At 43.2% G+C, this 18915-nt stretch overlaps 1 protein-coding gene across 3 annotated transcripts in view; it reads right to left on the reverse strand.

The window, feature by feature from the left end:
* Positions 1 to 18915, reverse strand: part of LOC137040862 (mitotic checkpoint serine/threonine-protein kinase BUB1-like) — a 52395-nt gene that overhangs the window by 21386 nt on the left and 12094 nt on the right. For 2 of the 3 annotated variants that reach the window (XM_067416611.1, XM_067416607.1), the window contains 9 exons: positions 17977 to 18011; positions 17775 to 17891; positions 14687 to 14788; positions 12171 to 12246; positions 10569 to 10638; positions 7618 to 7792; positions 7480 to 7540; positions 5678 to 6735; positions 4089 to 4238 (listed from right to left, as the gene is read on the reverse strand). In XM_067416611.1, coding sequence (XP_067272712.1) covers positions 4089 to 4238; positions 5678 to 6735; positions 7480 to 7540; positions 7618 to 7792; positions 10569 to 10638; positions 12171 to 12246; positions 14687 to 14788; positions 17775 to 17891; positions 17977 to 18011 — 1844 coding nt within the window. The remainder of the gene's footprint in view (positions 1 to 4088; positions 4239 to 5677; positions 6736 to 7479; positions 7541 to 7617; positions 7793 to 10568; positions 10639 to 12170; positions 12247 to 14686; positions 14789 to 17774; positions 17892 to 17976; positions 18012 to 18915) is intronic. The other variant, XM_067416610.1, reaches the window with a different exon arrangement.

Consider the following 18915-nt stretch of genomic DNA (forward strand, 5'->3'; position numbering starts at 1 on the left):
GTCTAAGTAGACTGTGTTTACTATCTAACCTGCCTTTGGGGTAACTGTAAAAACAATTACCCTAAACAAAATCACTCGACGGGTTCACTTAACTTTCACTTCATTTATTGAAAATTTTAAAACTGCAAACATTCGTCTTTGAGGTAGACAGTCAATCGGATTCAGGTCATTGACCTTTTCTATTTTTAATTAATTTCTTTTTTTTGTGTGTATGTCTAGGCAATCAAATATTTCTTCACAAGAGATCACTTTATATGATAAGGCTTAAGCTTTTTTTTTCATAAACATTGATTACCATTACAATTATCTCACAAATATGCTTACGGTGCATGTTCTACAACGGGGTAATTGTGTTGCAGTCGCTTACATAGAGCACAAGAAAGCTTGACTTCAAATGGTAAAAAGAAGAGAAAACAGAAATAAAATAAGAACAAAGAAGCAAAAACAATAGCACAAATAAATCAGGAAGGCCTAGGTCTAACTGTATTCAGGTGAGAAACTGAATTAAAAAAATAAACAAGTTATCAAATTTAAAATAACATTGGCTTTTCATTGTAAAAATTTAATACATATTAATCTGTTAAAGTTACAGAAGTTAATCAGTAAAGAGCAGCAGGTGATCTTTTGTCTTTTTGTAGTTTGAATAACTGCTGCCCCTTTAAGACCTGACGCAAGTGTGGAATCAAAACACTGTTCCCGTTACTCATTCTGAACCGTTTACGACTGTATTTACGTTAATACACACCCAGGTGAACATTGTAACATTTTTTGTGTGTATTTGACCATTAATACGCTGGGAAAATGAGCTATTTTTTATTTTATTTACTTGTATGTCAGAGGTCGGCTTTATTACGGTATGTGCGCACTTCAGATATGAGCGCAAAATCTGCGGGAATTTGTAGAATTATGTGCAATCCTGTGCGAAATTCAGACCAATCACACACTAACACACTGTCATAAAGAAACATCCAGCAGAACGCGTCGGCACGTTAATGTTCAGAGGGTTAACCTGTCGGACGGAGGCGGAGGGGAGAGCAACAGGTGTAGAGAGGAGAGGTATCGTTTCGGATATTACATTATCGATGCATATCAAAAATATCAATATTTTTGACAGCACTAAGTTACTTGTATGACCATCTGACACTATTTTTATGCACTGAGCTAACGTTTGTAGGTTTTAATTTGCGGATTTGTGGCTGTTACGTTCACTGCCTATTCCACAAATGAACATGCCATAACGGACATGCTAATCTTACATTATCACATTATACATGAGTTTCGTTGCAAAACAAGATATATCTATTTTGAGAAATGTTGGTTATTTGACATTATTATTTAAGACATCAACAGTCAAGTTCATTCACAATTTTTGCAACATATTTATCTTAACATTGTCAAACATATTAAATTGGTTAAAAAAACAATACATCATAAATATATGGAATAGTATATACAAAGATTGATTAATAATAATAAGATTCCGAGTAAGTTTTGGCCAGAACATACATACATATATATTTTTTTCTTTTTGCAAAACGCTATATATCCACCACAAGCTATATTATTCTACTGTAATACCATTAAGAAAAGCTTGTGTGTGAGCGTGTGTGTGCGTGTGCGCGCGCACGTGCATGACACAGACCAACGTTACTCGCAGTCGCATGATGACCAAAATAAATCTTTGGATGTTTTCGCTCCCCTGAATGCCTTGCCGTTTGGTCTTCTCCCTTTGATGATTTTCTTAAGATGCCTTCCTGACCGGCTCCAATCCGTCATCGAAATCCATAACGTTAAGCTTGACTCTGAAGCTTTGATTCTCTGACTGACAGACAGCTGTTGATCAGTGACGTAGCCTATATGTGACTGACAGCTCGCCTACAGTATAAACAATTAAATGGTAAACCTTTTTTAGTTAGCCTATTGAATCCTCTTTTAAAAAATATGTTTTTGTTTTGCTATTATCGTTAAATCACTGAGCAAACTCGGAGCACTTCACCGGCGGTGACTCTCCTCGCGTGACATCCTGAGCTCGCGCAGCATCCTGAACGTTCTTTATCGCACTTTGTAAAGAAACTGGGCTGGCGGATATCGCGTTTTGTGAAAAAATACATTTTGTAGGAGGCTTAAAATGTACATTTTTAAATCTTATTAATGGCAGCAATTCACACATAGATTAAGGTACATCTAAACAGTGATTTCCAATAATAAAATCTAAATGTCAAAAAATGGCGTTTATCGCGTTTTGCAACCAAACTCTTCATATGTAACGTACTCTGTCACTTATGCAAATTCCTAGCTAGCAGTTAATAGCGCAAGTTAAACAAATAGTCGCTAATGTGTACGTTAGGCTACAGTAAACTTTAGTTAGCTTACTTGAAAGTCAATGAGTAAGCCTACCTTTCATGTGACTCGAAAGAGCAGACTCGCCCGTAGTGAAAAGCTGCACGTGTTTTAGCAGACTTTAGTTTACAAGAGGCACTTCGGGGGGTTTGAGGCTGTTTGATCCAAAATTCGAATTTAGCATCTTTCAGCCAACGCTCATTGAAACGACAACATGGGGGCGGAGTCGCACATGGAAATAGACGGGCAGATCGCGAGCACAGCAGGTTTCATTTTAGGCTCTCCAACATATTATATTTCTACATTTAATAAACGAACTATTTAGTCAGATAGGTATTTGTTGTAAAATAAATAGTTACAATTTCAAGCATTTTTAAGCACTTTATCTAAAATTCAAGCACTTTTCAAACCTTAAAAACACAACATCAAAATTCAAGCACTTTCAAGGATTTCAAGCACCCGTACGAACCCTGTATAATTATAGCTGTGATATAATAATATTATTTGTGGTATTTTTGCTAGAATAATAATTTACGCACTTCCAAAAATAAATTCGACCTCACGTTATGTCAGTCACGCTTGCACACTGCCTCCGAAACTTTCGTCTGTCAAAAAAAAATGATATGATGCAAAGCATCAAACTGAGCCACTGAAACTGCAACTTTGAATCGGTCGATCTGGATAATCCCGCTGGATAGGGAAACTCTCCTCTCTACGCGATCACAGGAGTAACGTTAGATGAACTCATTATCTCCTCAGGACAAACAAATCATCCTCACTAGACGTCACTTTGTCTTGTTTTGCGTTTTTCCCCGTAACACATTCATTAATAAGCATTGGACTCAGTGTGCAAGGTCTCTGTGCGTGACGAGTTTTTCGGATCATGAATATGAAAAAACGCATGCGAAAATATCGGACTCAGTGTGCAAAGACCCATGTTCTTTGAAAACGCGCGTAGACACAAGTGCATACCAGACAAAACAACCAACCCATGATAGGGGCGGATCTACGGTTGGGCCTGAGATTGACAGCTGCCCACCCAGTCAGATCAAATACATCAGAATACATTACGCTTAACCCTATTAGAATGCGAGTGTTGGCGCCAGCATATTAAAGCGCTATTTGACCATAAATCCTCAACATTTGGCGCGCTTAAAAAAATCCTTAAAGACAAATAGCGCTTTTTGCCAAAATATGGTTTATTACGGTAATTTCCTGCTTTCCGTTTGCCAATCGCAGCTTTCTGAAAAGCTGAAGGAAAAGTGTAAGGAGTAAAAATGCATGAAGCAGTCGGGTAAAGAAAACTAAAAGGTTTTGTTTCTGAACGGAAGTAAAAGTTTTAAGACTTTGGTAAATTAAATTTAAGACCTAGGATGGAAATCTGGGCGTTTTTAAGACTTTTTAAGGCCTTAAATGTAACTTTCTGAATTTAAGACTTTTTAAGACTTTTTAAGACCCCGCGGGAACCCTGAGAGGGATAGAGCGCTCTGGTCGTATTTTTGGAGAAGTTTATAGAAATGATCATTCTATGTGTGACGTAACATGTCCTGTGACTACAGATAAACAGACGTGACTGAATAATACCCATCCTCTTCTGTGAAATAACGGTAAATGCCACTTTAACTCTGTGTGACTGTTAGTCATCTTGACATATATTCTGACCCGGCGGTGGAAGCACAGGTGGAAACATGACTTATGTCAGCTAAAGCGCAGTGAAGGAGAGCAGTGGCTCTAGCAGCGGCACGTACGGATCTGGACGGTCATCTTAGGGGTGATGGTGGGCAGGCCACAGCTCCAGATGGTCAGATTAGGGTGAGCGGAGAGAGGAGGCTCCAGGCCGGACAGAAGAGATGCAATCAGCTCCTCATCCCAGGGGTCCGGCACCAGATTAACACACACTAGAGGAACACATCACAGCATGAGGAACACGTCACACACACACACTGAAGAAAAACATCGCAAACACACACGCTAATGAAATGTGCGATATTGAAGAAAAATGCGATATGCAATACCTTATTAAAGGGTTACATCAGCGATTAGCATATGGCTTTGAATCAGTAGAAACCCTGGAGTATATTCAAATGATCGCGCTCCCAAACAAATATTGTCAATGTGCATCATCGGGAAAATGTTTGGCCAGAGGCTAAAGACTACAGCCAGCAGAGGGAGCTATCTCCTCGTGTTTTAACCCGTCCATGGGGGATAGATCACACTCACAGCACTCGGCTCAGCTGCAGGCACTCATGTAAACGGAGCGGGTGCGGAGCAATGTAAGCGTTTTAACTTCTCAAATTAATTCCCATGAAAGCTAATCTTCCAAAGGCATGAGCTGAACTCTCTCCAGACTGAGCACGCTTCGAGATCGAAGCTCTCCCTCAGCTCATTCATGACGGTGAGTGTAATCTGACTCCTGCTGCGTTTGTGACACTCCCTCAGCGGCTCATTCACGTTATATTGAACACACACACACACACACACACACAGTAATCGGGTCAGGTCGTTTACACAGTGAAAGGTTTCGTTTGATCGATTCATGAAGAGGTTTCTCCCCCCCCCTCTCAAACCCATTACACTTTCCTTCGGTTGGGCATTTTGTATTCCGATGGAGGTGTTTATATGGAGCGTCTTCATTCAGACTGGACTTTTAAACCGATTACAGAGCTCCATGTAAACGCACCCGACTGTAAAACACTGGATAGTTTATTTATAGTTCGACTAAGATATTTCACGTCATGTTCGAATGCATATTCAATCTGCAACATAAAGTGACAGCCCTAGTAACGCTGGTTTTGGGAATGGCCTCACAGGGCAGCAAAGCATTCTGGGAGTTGTAGTCTTTCATCCCCTGTCTTTCCTCAGTCTAGAAAGCACCAAATTCTAAAATTATTTCACATTTCTACATTAATGACCCAGTTTAAATACAGATTCATCTTCCCAGCGCTGAAGTACCCTTTAAATAATGCAGCATTCAGAATGCGATATTACATTGCTAATATTTTCCCCTTAAAACAGGCGAAATGATCTGCCAATGGGGTGAGAAAGATAATCTGATTTCTGACTGAAATCTTGTTTCCATCTCAAACAGAAATCAGATTATTCTCCTCACCCCATTGGCAGATCATTTCGCCTGTTTTAAGCACAAACTCACTTCATTTAGATATTTTTCCCCAGAAAACAAGAAAAATATCTCCTGTCGTTTTACTGATCTAAGAAATGCATCTTGATTTAAGAATTGTTAGATATTTAGACTGGGAACGAGACGACATGCCTGAGTAAGAAGAGCGTGTTTTGTTATTGGTGATATTGTGATATATTGCGCAGTGGTCCTGATCACCTGGTCTGGATGTGTCCATGGGGCTGCTGGGAGCACTGGGGATCCTGGAGCTCTGCGGTGGGCTGGCCATGGGCTCCAGGCCCGGTTCTGAGGTCCACTGATGGCTCCTGGAGCTCTGCGGTGGGCTGGCCATGGGCTCCAGGCCCGGCTCTGAGGCCCGCTGAAGGCTCCTGGAGCTCTGTGGTGGGCTGGCCATGAGCTCCAGGCCCGGTTCTGAGGTCCACTGATGGCTCCTGGAGCTCTGCGGTGGGCTGGCCATGGGCTCCAGGCCCGGTTCTGAGGTCCACTGAGGGCTCCTGGAGCTCTGCGGTGGGCTGGCCATGGGCTCCAGGCCCGGTTCTGAGGCCCGCTGAGGGATCCTGGAGCTCTGCGGTGGGCTGGCCATGAGCTCTAGGCCCGGCTCTGAGGCCCGCTGAGGGCTCCTGGAGCTCTGTGGACTCATTAATTCCGGCTCATGCAGACTCAGGGCTGGCCCACAGGACCTCCGCAGCTGGAAGGATCTCTCAGGAAGCAGGAGGTCCGGTTCTGGCTCTGGGCTCGTCGGCCACAGGAGGTCCGCTTCGGCAGCTTCCTGCGGGCTCTGGTAGATGGTCCAGGCGGGTCGAGTGGCTACTGGAGCCGGACTCATCATGACATCCAGATCTGGTTCTGCTGACTGGGCCGAGCCGTCCATCTGGAACCAGTTCAGTGCTGGGCCGGCTTTTGGACTCATGAGCTCATCCTGCATCTCCAGCGGGTTCGGCTGGAGCACAGCATGGGCTGGATCTGGACCTGGAGCTGTGGGCGGTTTCTCTGGACTCTGGTTTTGAACTGGACTCTGGTCTTTGTCTGGACTCTGGTAGATGGTCCAGCTGGGCCGGCTGCTGATGGACCCGTCCTGCAGCCTCAAGGCGGTGTGGTCAGGGAAGGACAGTATGCCCTGCGGATGCCTGATGTTAATGCTGCTGATGTTCTGGCTCAGGCTGGGCTGCTCCACGCCCTCTCCCATGATGGAGCCCTGAGTCTGCAGGCTGGACTCGGGCAGCTTCTCCTCCGCTGGACTCTGCTCCAGGATAGGACTGCAGAGAGAGGAGACAGCGTCCCGTCAGATACAGCGCACACACACACACACACACACACACACACACACACGCCTTGGTATAAAACATACACGTGATGCAGAACTTTGCATGCCCACTTTACACACTGCAAAAAATGCTCTTCTTCCTCAGTATTTCTGTCTCGTTTCCAGTCCAAACATCCAAATATTCTTAAAACAAGATGCATTTCTTAGATCAGTAAAACAACATGAGATATTTTTTTGTTGTTTTCTGGGGAAAAATATCTAAATGAAGTGAGTTTTTGATTAAAACAGGCAAAATGATCTGCCAATGGGGTGAGAATTTTGTTTATTTTATTAATTTTTCTTTTTTTTTTCTACCATTGAAGTCAATGTCTCCAGATACCTGATTGGTTGCTGACATTCTTCAAAATATCTTCCCTTGTGTTCAGCTGAAGAAAGAAACTCACACAGGTCTGAAATAACTTGAAGGTGAGTAAAGGATGGCAGTTTTCATTTTAAAGTGAACTATCCCTTTAAGCAAAAACTCATTTAGATTTTATTTTCATCAAAACAAGAAAATATCTCCTGTCGTTTCACTGATCTAGTGAATGCATCTTGATTTAAGAACTGTTCGATATTTGGACTGGAAACAAGACGACATGACTGAGTAAGAAGAGCGTGTTTTGCAGTGTGTGTCCACCTTCCATGACACACTCCAGTGGTGTATCTGACACTGTACGGTGTGCAGTGAGGGTCATACCTGAGTTTAGTGGGCTGCCGTAGGTAAGGGGTTTCCTCTGAAGCGCTGGCCGCAGTTTCCTCTGAAAGACGACACACACACATGAACCACAGAACAACACAAGCAGCAGATAAAGAGTGTGTGTGTGTGTGTGTGTACCGTGGGCCTCCTCTATACCCCAGCTGTGTGGAGCGTGTGTGTGGAGCGGTGTGGACACCATGTGAGCGGAGCGGCTGAAGTCTCGAGTGTGGTTTGGACAGGGGCCGACGGAGACGCTCCTGGAGCCCCATATGGTGCTCTCATCCGGCAGGGACTCGGCGCCGACCGGAGCCTCCTGTACAGACACACACCGTCAGCAACACACTGGCTAATCTCGGCCCGCCAGAGCTGGACAAACACACACCTTCATTACTGGAGTAACAGTACTGCTGGTCTAATATTACTCCGCTACGAGTGAAAGGTGTAAAAACTGATTTTTACTGGAGTTAAAGTACAGAAGTATTTGTTTTCAAAAGCACTTCAGTATCAAAAGTAAATGTCCTTCTTCATGTCCCCGCATTATTGTATTATAGTTGTATAAATGCACATTATGCCATCATGGTTTAAGCCAGTCAGTGACGCTCCATCTGACACACTAGCAGACGACTAACTTAAACTCATTTAAATACTTGTAGAAAAGTTACAAAGCTGCTGTCACTTTAAGGCCGAATGCACGGATCCAATACACTGATACACATCTGATATTCTCACACTGTTCACCTTCACTGAAGACAGAATCAACTTTGTTTATGTCAATCCTCCACTAAATGAGCATTTGGACATCCGTCTTCTTCCATTTTGCTCTAAACTATAAATCAGTGTTTAATAAATGCTGTGAAATCATTGAACTTCACGAGACTCTACAAGAGTGATTCCTGAAAGGCTTTCTGCAAAAACCCAAACACCTTTAAAAGAAGAAAAAAAATCATCACTGACTTTCAAAGCTGCGACAGAAACGACTTTCCACTTCGAGGACCTTGATAGAAATGTAGTAGGGCTGGGCGATAAATCGATTTTATGGATTAATTCGAGTTTTTAGTTTACGACGATTTTTGTGAATGAAAATTGGTTTTCTCTTTAAAATCCGCCGACGCTCCCCTCTGGGCTCCCGTAATGGCTCAGCACTCCCCGCGCGCGTTTGCCACAGAGGTACACAAACAACAAGGATAGCGTCAACATTCAGTTTTTCACAGAACAATTAACAATGCCCCGCTGCAAAGTGTGTTTGAAGTCTGAACGGAACCGCGTTAGGCGCTATAGCCAACTCATTTAAAGCTGCGCTGACACGAACGCAGCGCGAGCTCACACACGGGCCAATCTCGTGACAGACACGATACACAGCGCTGGTGATCCAGTGAGAGAGCGTTTAAATCAACACACCATCGCTACTGTGATCTAGTGGAAGCGGTCGGCGCAGAATTCTGTTATAAACCACAGATATCAGCTCTAACAGAGCTGAGCGAAGGTCAGGGGTTTCAGTCACAAATCACCAACATTCACCATAATTTACTGTAGTAAAACCACATGGATTTAATGTTGTTGTTGTCATTATTTATCTCAGGATTCGTACAACCTTTTGAGATTGAAATTCAAGCACTTTCCAATGGTTTTCAAGAGCTTCACACTTATTTCCAGCACTTCAAAGCTCTAGATATCCGACTGTAATGTTATTTTTAATGTGATGGTTTGTAAAACTAAAAGTTTAAAGGGGTCTTGTGAAAGAAATAGTGGAATGTTTTTTTTTAGTTTATTTTTTTAAAATGTGTAATCCATTTTGTAGCATTTTTATTTTAAAAAGATATGAAATGCCCACCACTATAACCAGCAGAAGAGCACTTATTGATTTATTAGCGATTTTCACTCCCTAATGTATGGAAAGTACGAAGTCACAGTCTCAGGAAAAACTAAACGTTTCTTCAAATTGTGACTAAATTACAGTAAAGAGCTCCTTTAATAATCACTGAAGCTGTCGATCAGTTCAGTGTGAGACTATTGAAGAACAATGCTAATCTATATTTAATAAGAGCATTACATTTAAATTTTCCCTATACTTTTTTTGCACATTACTGTTGTTAATAAAAGTTAATTTTATCTGCATATCAATTCATAAACCTTTGATATGTATACTGTATATTGCAAAAGATATGGTGCCCATTTATACTGTGGAATAGTCCGGGTTATTCACATGCGGAAAGTTTTGCACCCCAGGTGGCACTTCTACCAAGCTGCAAATATTTAATTTTACCTAAACAAAATAAAGTTAAAACTTGTTTTGAACAATTTCTTTGTCATCTGCAGATTGATTTTGAGTAGGAGGGGGAAAAAATCGTTTTAAATCGTAAATCGAATTTTTGGTGAATAAATCGGGGATTTTTTTGGGGGGCCATATCGCCCAGCCCTAAAATGTAGTGGAGTAAAGAGGACGATATTTGTCTTTCAGATGGAGTGAAGTTAAAGTCAGAAGATTACAGAAAGAATAATACTCCAGTAAAGCACAGAGACTCAAACAGTGAACTTCAGTACAGGACTCGAGTAAAGCACTCCTCACTTCTGCCGACTCGTCTCGTTGAGAAACCGCTGACAGGAACCGTTCTAAAACACGGTGAAGCTCAATTTGCCGCTCTAGCCAGCCTGTAGTCTCAAAGGGTGATTGGGACACTTCATCATGTTTGGTTGTTTTGTTGATTTATTGTGGTTATTTAAAATGTTTTCCATTTTTAGTGTTAAATAGTCTTTAGAAATTAAAGTTTATTGATCTTTGAAAAGGTGTACCTGCATGATTACGCCATTATCGTTATTTTAGATGAAAATGGGCTCAGAACGACTAATATTATCACTCATCGCAATCATTTCTCGGCCGATTTATCGTCCAGCTAAATGTGTTATCGTGACCGGCCTACACAAACCTGTGACCGCCATTATTTAAACTAGCAGCTAATCAGGCTAACAGCGGCTGGATTGTAATCTCCGTCTATAATGTGGAGAGCGGCAGGAGTGATGCCGGCGTTCTGATGCCGATGTAGGATCATAAAGCCACGAGCCGCTGAGCCGCAGGGTCAGGAGGAACTCACATTGGGTTTGGACACGGAGATCTCCGTCAGCGCTCGGGTCACCGCGGGTCTGCTGCGGGCCGGATCAGAACTGGGGGACAGAACACAGTCAGCAGGGGTGTGTGTGTGTGTGTGTGTGAGACACTGAGGGACAGAACACAGTCACCAGGTGTGTGTGTGTGTGTGTGTGTGTGTGTGTGTGTGTGTGTGAGAGAGAGAGACAGAGAGACAGAGAGAGAGAGAGAGAGAGAGAGAGAGAGAGAGAGAGACACTGAGGGACAGAATACAGTCAGCGGGGGTGTGTGTGTGTGTGTGTGTGAGAGAGAGAGAGACACTGAGGGACAGAACACAGTCAGCGGGTGTGTGTGTGTGTGTGTGTGAGACACTGAGGGACAGAACACAGTCAGCAGGGGTGTGTGTGTGTGTGTGTGTGTGTGTGTGTGAGAGACACTGAGGGACAGAACACAGTCAGCGGGTGTGTGTGTGTGTGTGTGTGTGTGTGTGTGTGTGTGTGTGTGTGTGTGTGTGTGTGTGTGTGTGTGAGACACTGAGGGACAGAACACAGTCAGCAGGGGTGTGTGTGTGTGTGTGTGTGTGTGTGTGTGTGTGAGAGACACTGAGGGACAGAACACAGTCAGCAGGTGTGTGTGTGTGTGTGTGAGACACTGAGGGACAGAACACAGTCAGCGGGTGTGTGTGTGTGTGTGTGTGTGTGTGTGTGGGACAGAACACAGTCAGCGGGTGTGTGTGTGTGTGTGTGTGAGACACTGAGGGACAGAACACAGTCAGCAGGTGTGTGTGTGTGTGTGAGACACTGAGGGACAGAACACAGTCAGCGGGTGTGTGTGTGTGTGTGAGACACTGAGGGACAGAACACAGTCAGCAGGTGTGTGTGTGTGTGTGAGACACTGAGGGACAGAACACAGTCAGCGGGTGTGTGTGTGTGTGTGAGACACTGAGGGACAGAACACAGTCAGCAGGTGTGTGTGTGTGTGTGTGTGTGTGTGTGTGTGTGTGTGTGTGTGTGTGTGTGTGAGAGAGAGGGAGAGACACTGAGGGACAGAACACAGTCAGCGGGTGTGTGTGTGTGTGTGTGTGTGTGTGTGTGTGTGTGAGAGAGAGGGAGAGACACTGAGGGACAGAACACAGTCAGCGGGTGTGTGTGTGTGTGTGTGTGTGTGCGAGACACTGAGGGACAGAACACAGTCAGCAAGTGTGTGTGTGTGTGTGAGACACTGAGGGACAGAACACAGTCAGCGGGTGTGTGTGTGTGTGTGTGAGACACTGAGGGACAGAACACAGTCAGCGGGTGTGTGTGTGTGTGTGTGAGACACTGAGGGACAGAACACAGTCAGCAGGTGTGTGTGTGTGTGTGTGTGTGTGTGTGTGTGTGTGTGAGAGACACTGAGGGACAGAACACAGTCAGCGGGTGTGTGTGTGTGTGTGTGTGTGTGTGAGAGACACTGAGGGACAGAACACAGTCAGCGGGTGTGTGTGTGTGTGTGTGTGTGTGTGTGTGTGTGTGTGTGAGAGAGACACTGAGGGACAGAACACAGTCAGCAGGTGTGTGTGTGTGTGTGTGTGTGTGTGTGTGTGTGTGTGTGTGTAGGATAGCCTTCTCACCCTCCATTCTCCTGCTCGTCTCTGTAAATCATGAATGGAGTTGCGCTGACTGCTTTAACACTCGAGGCGGCGCTGCCTGAACAACAAGATCACACACACAACATCACACACACACACACAACATCAACACAACATCACACACACACACACAACATCACTGACACAGTGTGTGTATCAGATTACTCATTCATCGGCATGATGATTGGACCATTAGAACTCTACACCGCTGAACACGCTCTCCTCAGGCATGTCGTCTCGTTTCCTGTCTAGATATTCTGAAATCACGACGCGTTCACTAGATCAGCAAAATTAAATATTTTTTTCTTGTTTAGTTGAAAATCAAATCTAACTGAAGAGAGTTTATCCTAAAACAGGTGAAATGATCAGCCAATGGCTGAGGAGAATAATCTGATTTCTGATTAAATCTTGTCTCTTGTTTCCGTCCCGAACAGAAATCAGATTATTCTCCTCACCCATTGGCTGATCATTTCACCTGTTTTAGGATAAACTCATTATGATATTTTTCATCATACCAAAGAAGTGTGTTTCTGCCGGAGCGGTCCCAGTGATAAAGGTTCGGTCCTGCTTTGGAAGCAGCCGGTGAGTTAAACTGCTTCAGATGTCTGTGCTGTCGGCTATCGTCGCGTGAGTAAACATCAGTAAACGACACGATCGCCGCTTCGTCAGTCAAATGCGCTAACGGACTCCATTGCTGTTCTCTGTATAACGTTACACTAGTCTGACGTGCTAAACCGTTCTGCTTGCTCCTGCTAAGGTTTAGGCCTAGTCCACACGTACACGGGTATTTTTATTACCAGAGTTTTTCCTCCTCCGTTTTAAAAAACAATCGCGTCCACACAAGCACGGTTTTAAAAAAAAATCTGTCCACATGAGAACGCAAAACTACGCTATGATTGGCTGCCCGATTTCCTCATGGGTCCCATCCACGGTGCCGATGCACATTGCACTGACTGAGGGATGCCATGGGCTCAAGAGAAACACTTCTACAAGTTCCTTTACTTTGGACTCAGTGACAGGTAACTGTACAGGTGCAGGACCGAAGTGGACTGTAATAGCTTCACACACTTGCTTTACTATTTTGTATTATTGCATTCTGGCGCCTTTGTTCTGGAATACAATGAAATAACTGAACGTCTGTAGGATATACATGTGATAAGCGCTGTTAGTGGAGTCCGCCGCATAGAATCGACTCACGTAAATCAAAAGGAGATGTGGAAAATCTGACGTCAAACAAAGGAGAGAACGGCGTGCACTTCAGTTTAAAAAACCGAAATCTCCGGTTTCACCATCTACACGACAACGCTGTAACCGGAGTTTCTAAAAATCTTCACCCTGGCCGGAGTTTTCAAAAAAGTCCGGTTTTAGTAACCGGATACAGCGTTTGCGTGTGGACGAACAGCCAAACCGCGTAGAAAAAGCTGCGGTTTTGAAAATACCCGTGTTCGTGTGGACAGGGCCTTAGTCGCATACAATAGTCCATAAACCGAATCATGTCCTCATAAACTGCGAGTAAACACACACAAATGTTGACAGGCCACTAAATACAGTCCATACCACAGAGACGGACGTCCTGCTGCTGCTGCTTCTCCTGTTCAGTTTATTTCAGCCTCCGGATGATTCTGGATCATTATCTGTATTAGCTGAGATCGATAGCCATGAGTTTATTAGAGTAACGTTTTCATCTCCACGCTTGAGGACGTCACCGCTTTGTGTGCGCTCGTCATTCTTTAGCTCCGCCCACACGACACGCCTCATCATTCTTTAGCTCCGCCCACTCGATACGCCTCGTCATTCTTTAGCTCCGCCCACACGATACGCCTCATCATTCTTTAGCTCCGCCCACACGACACGCCTCATCATTCTTTAGCTCCGCCCACTCGATACGCCTCGTCATTCTTTAGCTCCGCCCACACGACACGCCTCGTCATTCTTTAGCTCCGCCCACACGATACGCCTCGTCATTCTTTAGCTCCGCCCACACGATACGCCTCGTCATTCTTTAGCTCCGCCCACACGATACGCCTCGTCATTCTTTAGCTCCGCCCACACGATACGCCTCGTCATTCTTTAGCTCCGCCCACTCGATACGCCTCGTCATTCTTTAGCTCCGCCCACACGATACGCCTCGTCATTCTTTAGCTCCGCCCACACAATATGCCTCCAGGCGCTCGGTTTTTTCCGGAAAGACTCGGTACAGCCCATATTTCTTTTATAAATATAATAAAACTAAAGACTTTTCGGAGATATGAAGGATGCAATACTACTCTATAGGTACTCAAGATTGACATGAGATTGACTGAACCTGAGTGTTTCACCCCCCCTTTAAGAATATTTAGATATTTGGACTGGAAACAAGACTAATATACTAAATAAGAAGAGCGTTTTTTGCAGTGTAGTTCTTATTGATTAGGTGTTATTTGTGTGTGTGTGTGTGTGTGTGTGTGTGTGTGTGTGTGTGTGTGTGTGTGTGTGTGTGTGTGTGTGTGTGTACGTACTGATTCTGCAGTTCCTCTCGAAACTGTCCTCTGGCTGAATGATGCTGTTGAACATGGACTCCTGGAGTAGGGTGGGGGCCTGAAACATGTCCATGATCACACCTGCAGGACACACACACACACACACGTCACGATCGCTGTACTCCACCAAGGCTGGGCCTATGACGGCGAATACCTGCATTAATAACTATTTATAACATTTAAAGATCATCTATTCAGCTTTACTCCATGTCTTTAGTGTGTGTGTGTGTGTGTGTGTTCTCTCCATCAGTGCCAGTGTTCCTGAACTCCTGAACCGCCTCCATCTTGAGTTTCTTCACTATAGTCCTCATAATAATAATTAATGCGCAGAATAAAGGGGCGGGGCCTGGTTGAGTGAGTCGTGTGCTGAAACTGGCTGGGGCGGGGCATTTCCCAAACACCAATCAATCAATCTAATCAATAATCATCCTGCTCTGGTAGAGCCGGAAAACAACATTAATAACGGATCCGCTTTAATTAACTCAGCTTTATTTGTAAGTAAACAAAATAGCATGTGACCGACCGTCCAGCCCCACGTGGCCCATAACGTGATCTCCAGCTCTGAATCAGGTGTGTGTGTGTGTCCCTGCGTCCCAAATCACATACTAAACATACTAAATAGTATTCAAAAATATAATTAGTGTGTCCCAAACCGTAGTGTGCTGAACAGAGGGTTGGTTTAGTATCTCCGATTGAGGCACACTGTAACGGCTGATATTACCCACAACCCATTGCAAACTGGACGTGGAGTCGATTAGAACTGCAAACTAGGGGTGTGCAAGAAGAGTTGAATATTCGATCTGTAATTAACATTAGAAAACTAAAAATACTATTCGAATTTTTTGTTAATTGGCTGGCAGTAAATGCAGTGCATCCGTGAGAAATCCCTCTGAATCTCGCCGCTATAACCCAACCCACTGGGGGGCGCTGTGGAGCGGGTTAATAAGTTAAGTGCATTTGATCACAATGACGTCGTCTGCCTCGCGATGTTTGGAATTACTTTGATGAAAATTGAAAATGCTGTTACAAAATGGAGTTACTTTTGATGAAATCAATTACGGAAACTGAGTTATAATGATATCACCACCACAAACGAGAGTCACATCCAAACCGCAGTGGAATGAGCGATCACTGCTCAGGAGTGCAGGAAAGCCCATCTGTACCCCGAGAGAGAGCCAGATAACTGATGATAGCAAAATGATCTCCAGACAAATGCTTCCTTTAAAGTTCTCTGAGGGTTTATGAACAGAAAACACAAAGTGCTCCACTCAAACGTCACTTAACCGTTATCGTCTCCGCAACGCCGGTCAGCATTTTCTCACCTGAGAATAATATCATAATCCAATAATATTATAGTTTCTCTCTACATGAAAATGTGAGACAATACAAAGCAAACACATCAGCCATATCAAACACACACACACAGGTTGGTAGGCTATATAGCCTATTGACATGTGTGTGTGTTTGTGTGTGTACGTTCTGCACGCTAACTGACGCGCTCTGCGTTATAAGTGTTTCTTTCCGCTCGTGCTCCTTGAGCTTATAATGCTTTTGTTCTTTAGGCATTTTTTACACAGTTTAATGTTTTAAAAACCTTAAGATTTAACGTAAGCGTGTTGTGGACATTGCCTAATCATAAGCTTGTTCAGAAATGGTGACGACATGTTGAGAGAAAAAAAGAAAGACGTCTCATTTTCTCAAAATACCTCATTTAAATAAACGAATATTCGAATATTCAATTTTTATGAGCCCAAATATTCGAATACAATATTTTGGGAAAATGCCCATCCCTACTGCAAACATGGCGGATGTGTGAGTGTGAGGGCTTTTATTCAGTGTTGTCCACATTATCACCACTGTTGTAATGATACTGACACCAGTGTTGGGTGTAATTAGTTTCTGTAATTTAATTACTTTTCCCTTGAAAAAGTAAAGTAAGGGATTACTCTTATTTTTTTCTGTAATTTAATTACAGTTACTTCTGATGTAATTGAACTAAATAATAAATATAATTATACATAATTCAATAGTGGACTTAACATCAACATTTAAAGTCTAACTTTAAAATGCATGTTTTTATGTATTCTTCTCACATTTGTAATACTTTAGTCAGTTAATAAGAGTAATTTATGTAGCTTTATAATGTGTATTTGAATGAATTAAAAGAGCAGTTTTTATGTCTAACCTTGAATCGCTTAACTCGAGGTTGATATAGGATTTAGAAAGTAATAAAAAAGTAATTAGTAATAAGTAATTAAATACTTTTTGGCGGGAGTAATTTATACAGTAATCTAATTACACTATTGAAGATGTAATTAGTAACTAGTAACTAATTACTTTTTTAGAGTAACTTACCCAACACTGACTGACACTGACGTTTGGCCATTACCATCGCTATATTTAAACCGCAAACACACGAGGAGAGTCTCTGCACTGAAGACATTTCTCTCCGATACGGCAGGAGATTAATCTGAATACGGAGGATTTTAACTGTGACGATGATTGACAGGGCAGTTCAACGGTTATGGGATGCTCGTAACTAAGCAACAGAGTCCGTTAAAGATGACAAATGTGTCCCAAAGCTTGCGTACTCTTCTGCTACACACTCAACACTACCTCCCTTTTCTTCACAAAAAGAGTGCATACTTTTAGGACGTAGTATAAGTAGGCGAATGGGAGGCAGCATGCATGTGTGTGTGTGTGTGTGTGTGCCCTTGTTTATATTACATTGTGGGGACCAAATGTCCCATAAGGACAGTAAACCTGAAATCACCAGCCAGCGGTCCCCACTTTTCAAAAGGCTTACAAATTAGACAGGATGAGTTTAGTTGATAAAGTAAAAATGCAGAATGTTTCCTGTGATGGGTAGGTTTAGGGGTTGTGTGTGTGTGTGTGTGTGTGTGTGTGTGTAGGTTTAGGAGCAGGGGCAGTGTAGAGGGATAGCATGCAGTTTGTAGAGTATAAAAACCATTACGTCTATGGAGAGTCCCCACAAAGATAGTGAACCAGACGTGTGTGTGTGTGTGTGTGTGTGTGTGTGTGTGTGTGTGTGTGTGTGTGTGCTTACCCAAAGCCTCTCGTGTGTTGACAGTGGGAGAAGGCAGAACACGGGATGGTGTGGCCTGAACGAACCCCAGAGACGAGTTTGGAGTGACATGAGAGTGATTGAAAACACCACATGACGCTGAAAGAGAAAGAGTGTGTGAGTGTATGAGTGTGTGGACATAGTAGCTCTACAGGACTGAGTGAACATGAGGAGAGATACTCACTGTTCTCATCCGCATCTCCCTGATCACACACCACACTACAGACACACAAACACACACTCTTCAAAACACATTCTTTAGGGTTCAGCACAAGACAGAAACTCATACAGGTTTGGATGAAAATAATATCACCATTTATATGTTTGGTTGAACTATACCTTCAAAAACAAGCCACAGCATGTGCGTCTGTCCCTTTAAAGCTCATTTTCTCAACCGTTTACTTTCACTTTACACAACCGACGGTGCAAGCCTTGTGTGTGTGACCGTATTAGCAGAATAAGATGATAACGGCCACAGGGAGTGTGTGCCCTTCGGGGCAAACGGATCAAATGTTTAACCAGAAAGGCTTTAAAACACAGTGTGTGATTGTGGATTACTCCTGAAGTTATTCAACTAAATAAACAGATCATATTAATGAATGAGGTCTTATTTAATTCTATAAACTATAATCCTGATCTGCCAACATTGTCTCTCTCTGATAAATTAAAATAAGCTGATAACATCACTGTTTACTCCAGAACGACTGTACAGCCAAATCTAATTCTGCTGCAGTATTGTCCTGTTTAACACTGAAGCTGCTCTGACACAATCGGCGCTGGAGAAGAGCGATAGAAATAAAGTTGACTGATCGATTGAACGCATTGGCACTTTGTACTACACAGGTGCTGTCATATAACTAGAATATCATGAAAAAGTTGATTTAATTCACTAATTCCGGTGCCACTTTATATTAGGTGGCCTTAACTACCATGTCCTTATTGTGTTCATATTATATTGAAACACTTTTGCTGATATTAAGGTGGAAACCGGGCAGAGTTAGGGACAGGTGAGGTGGTGTGGGCACGTTTAGGGTTATAGGGAAGGGAAGGGTCAACACCAATTACAAATGTACAGAAATTAATTACAGATGTAATAAACGCTGGTCATTTTGAAAATGTAAGT

The sequence above is a fragment of the Pseudorasbora parva genome, chromosome 15 (genome assembly GCF_024679245.1).
Source record: "Pseudorasbora parva isolate DD20220531a chromosome 15, ASM2467924v1, whole genome shotgun sequence".
Lineage (NCBI taxonomy): Eukaryota > Metazoa > Chordata > Actinopteri > Cypriniformes > Gobionidae > Pseudorasbora > Pseudorasbora parva.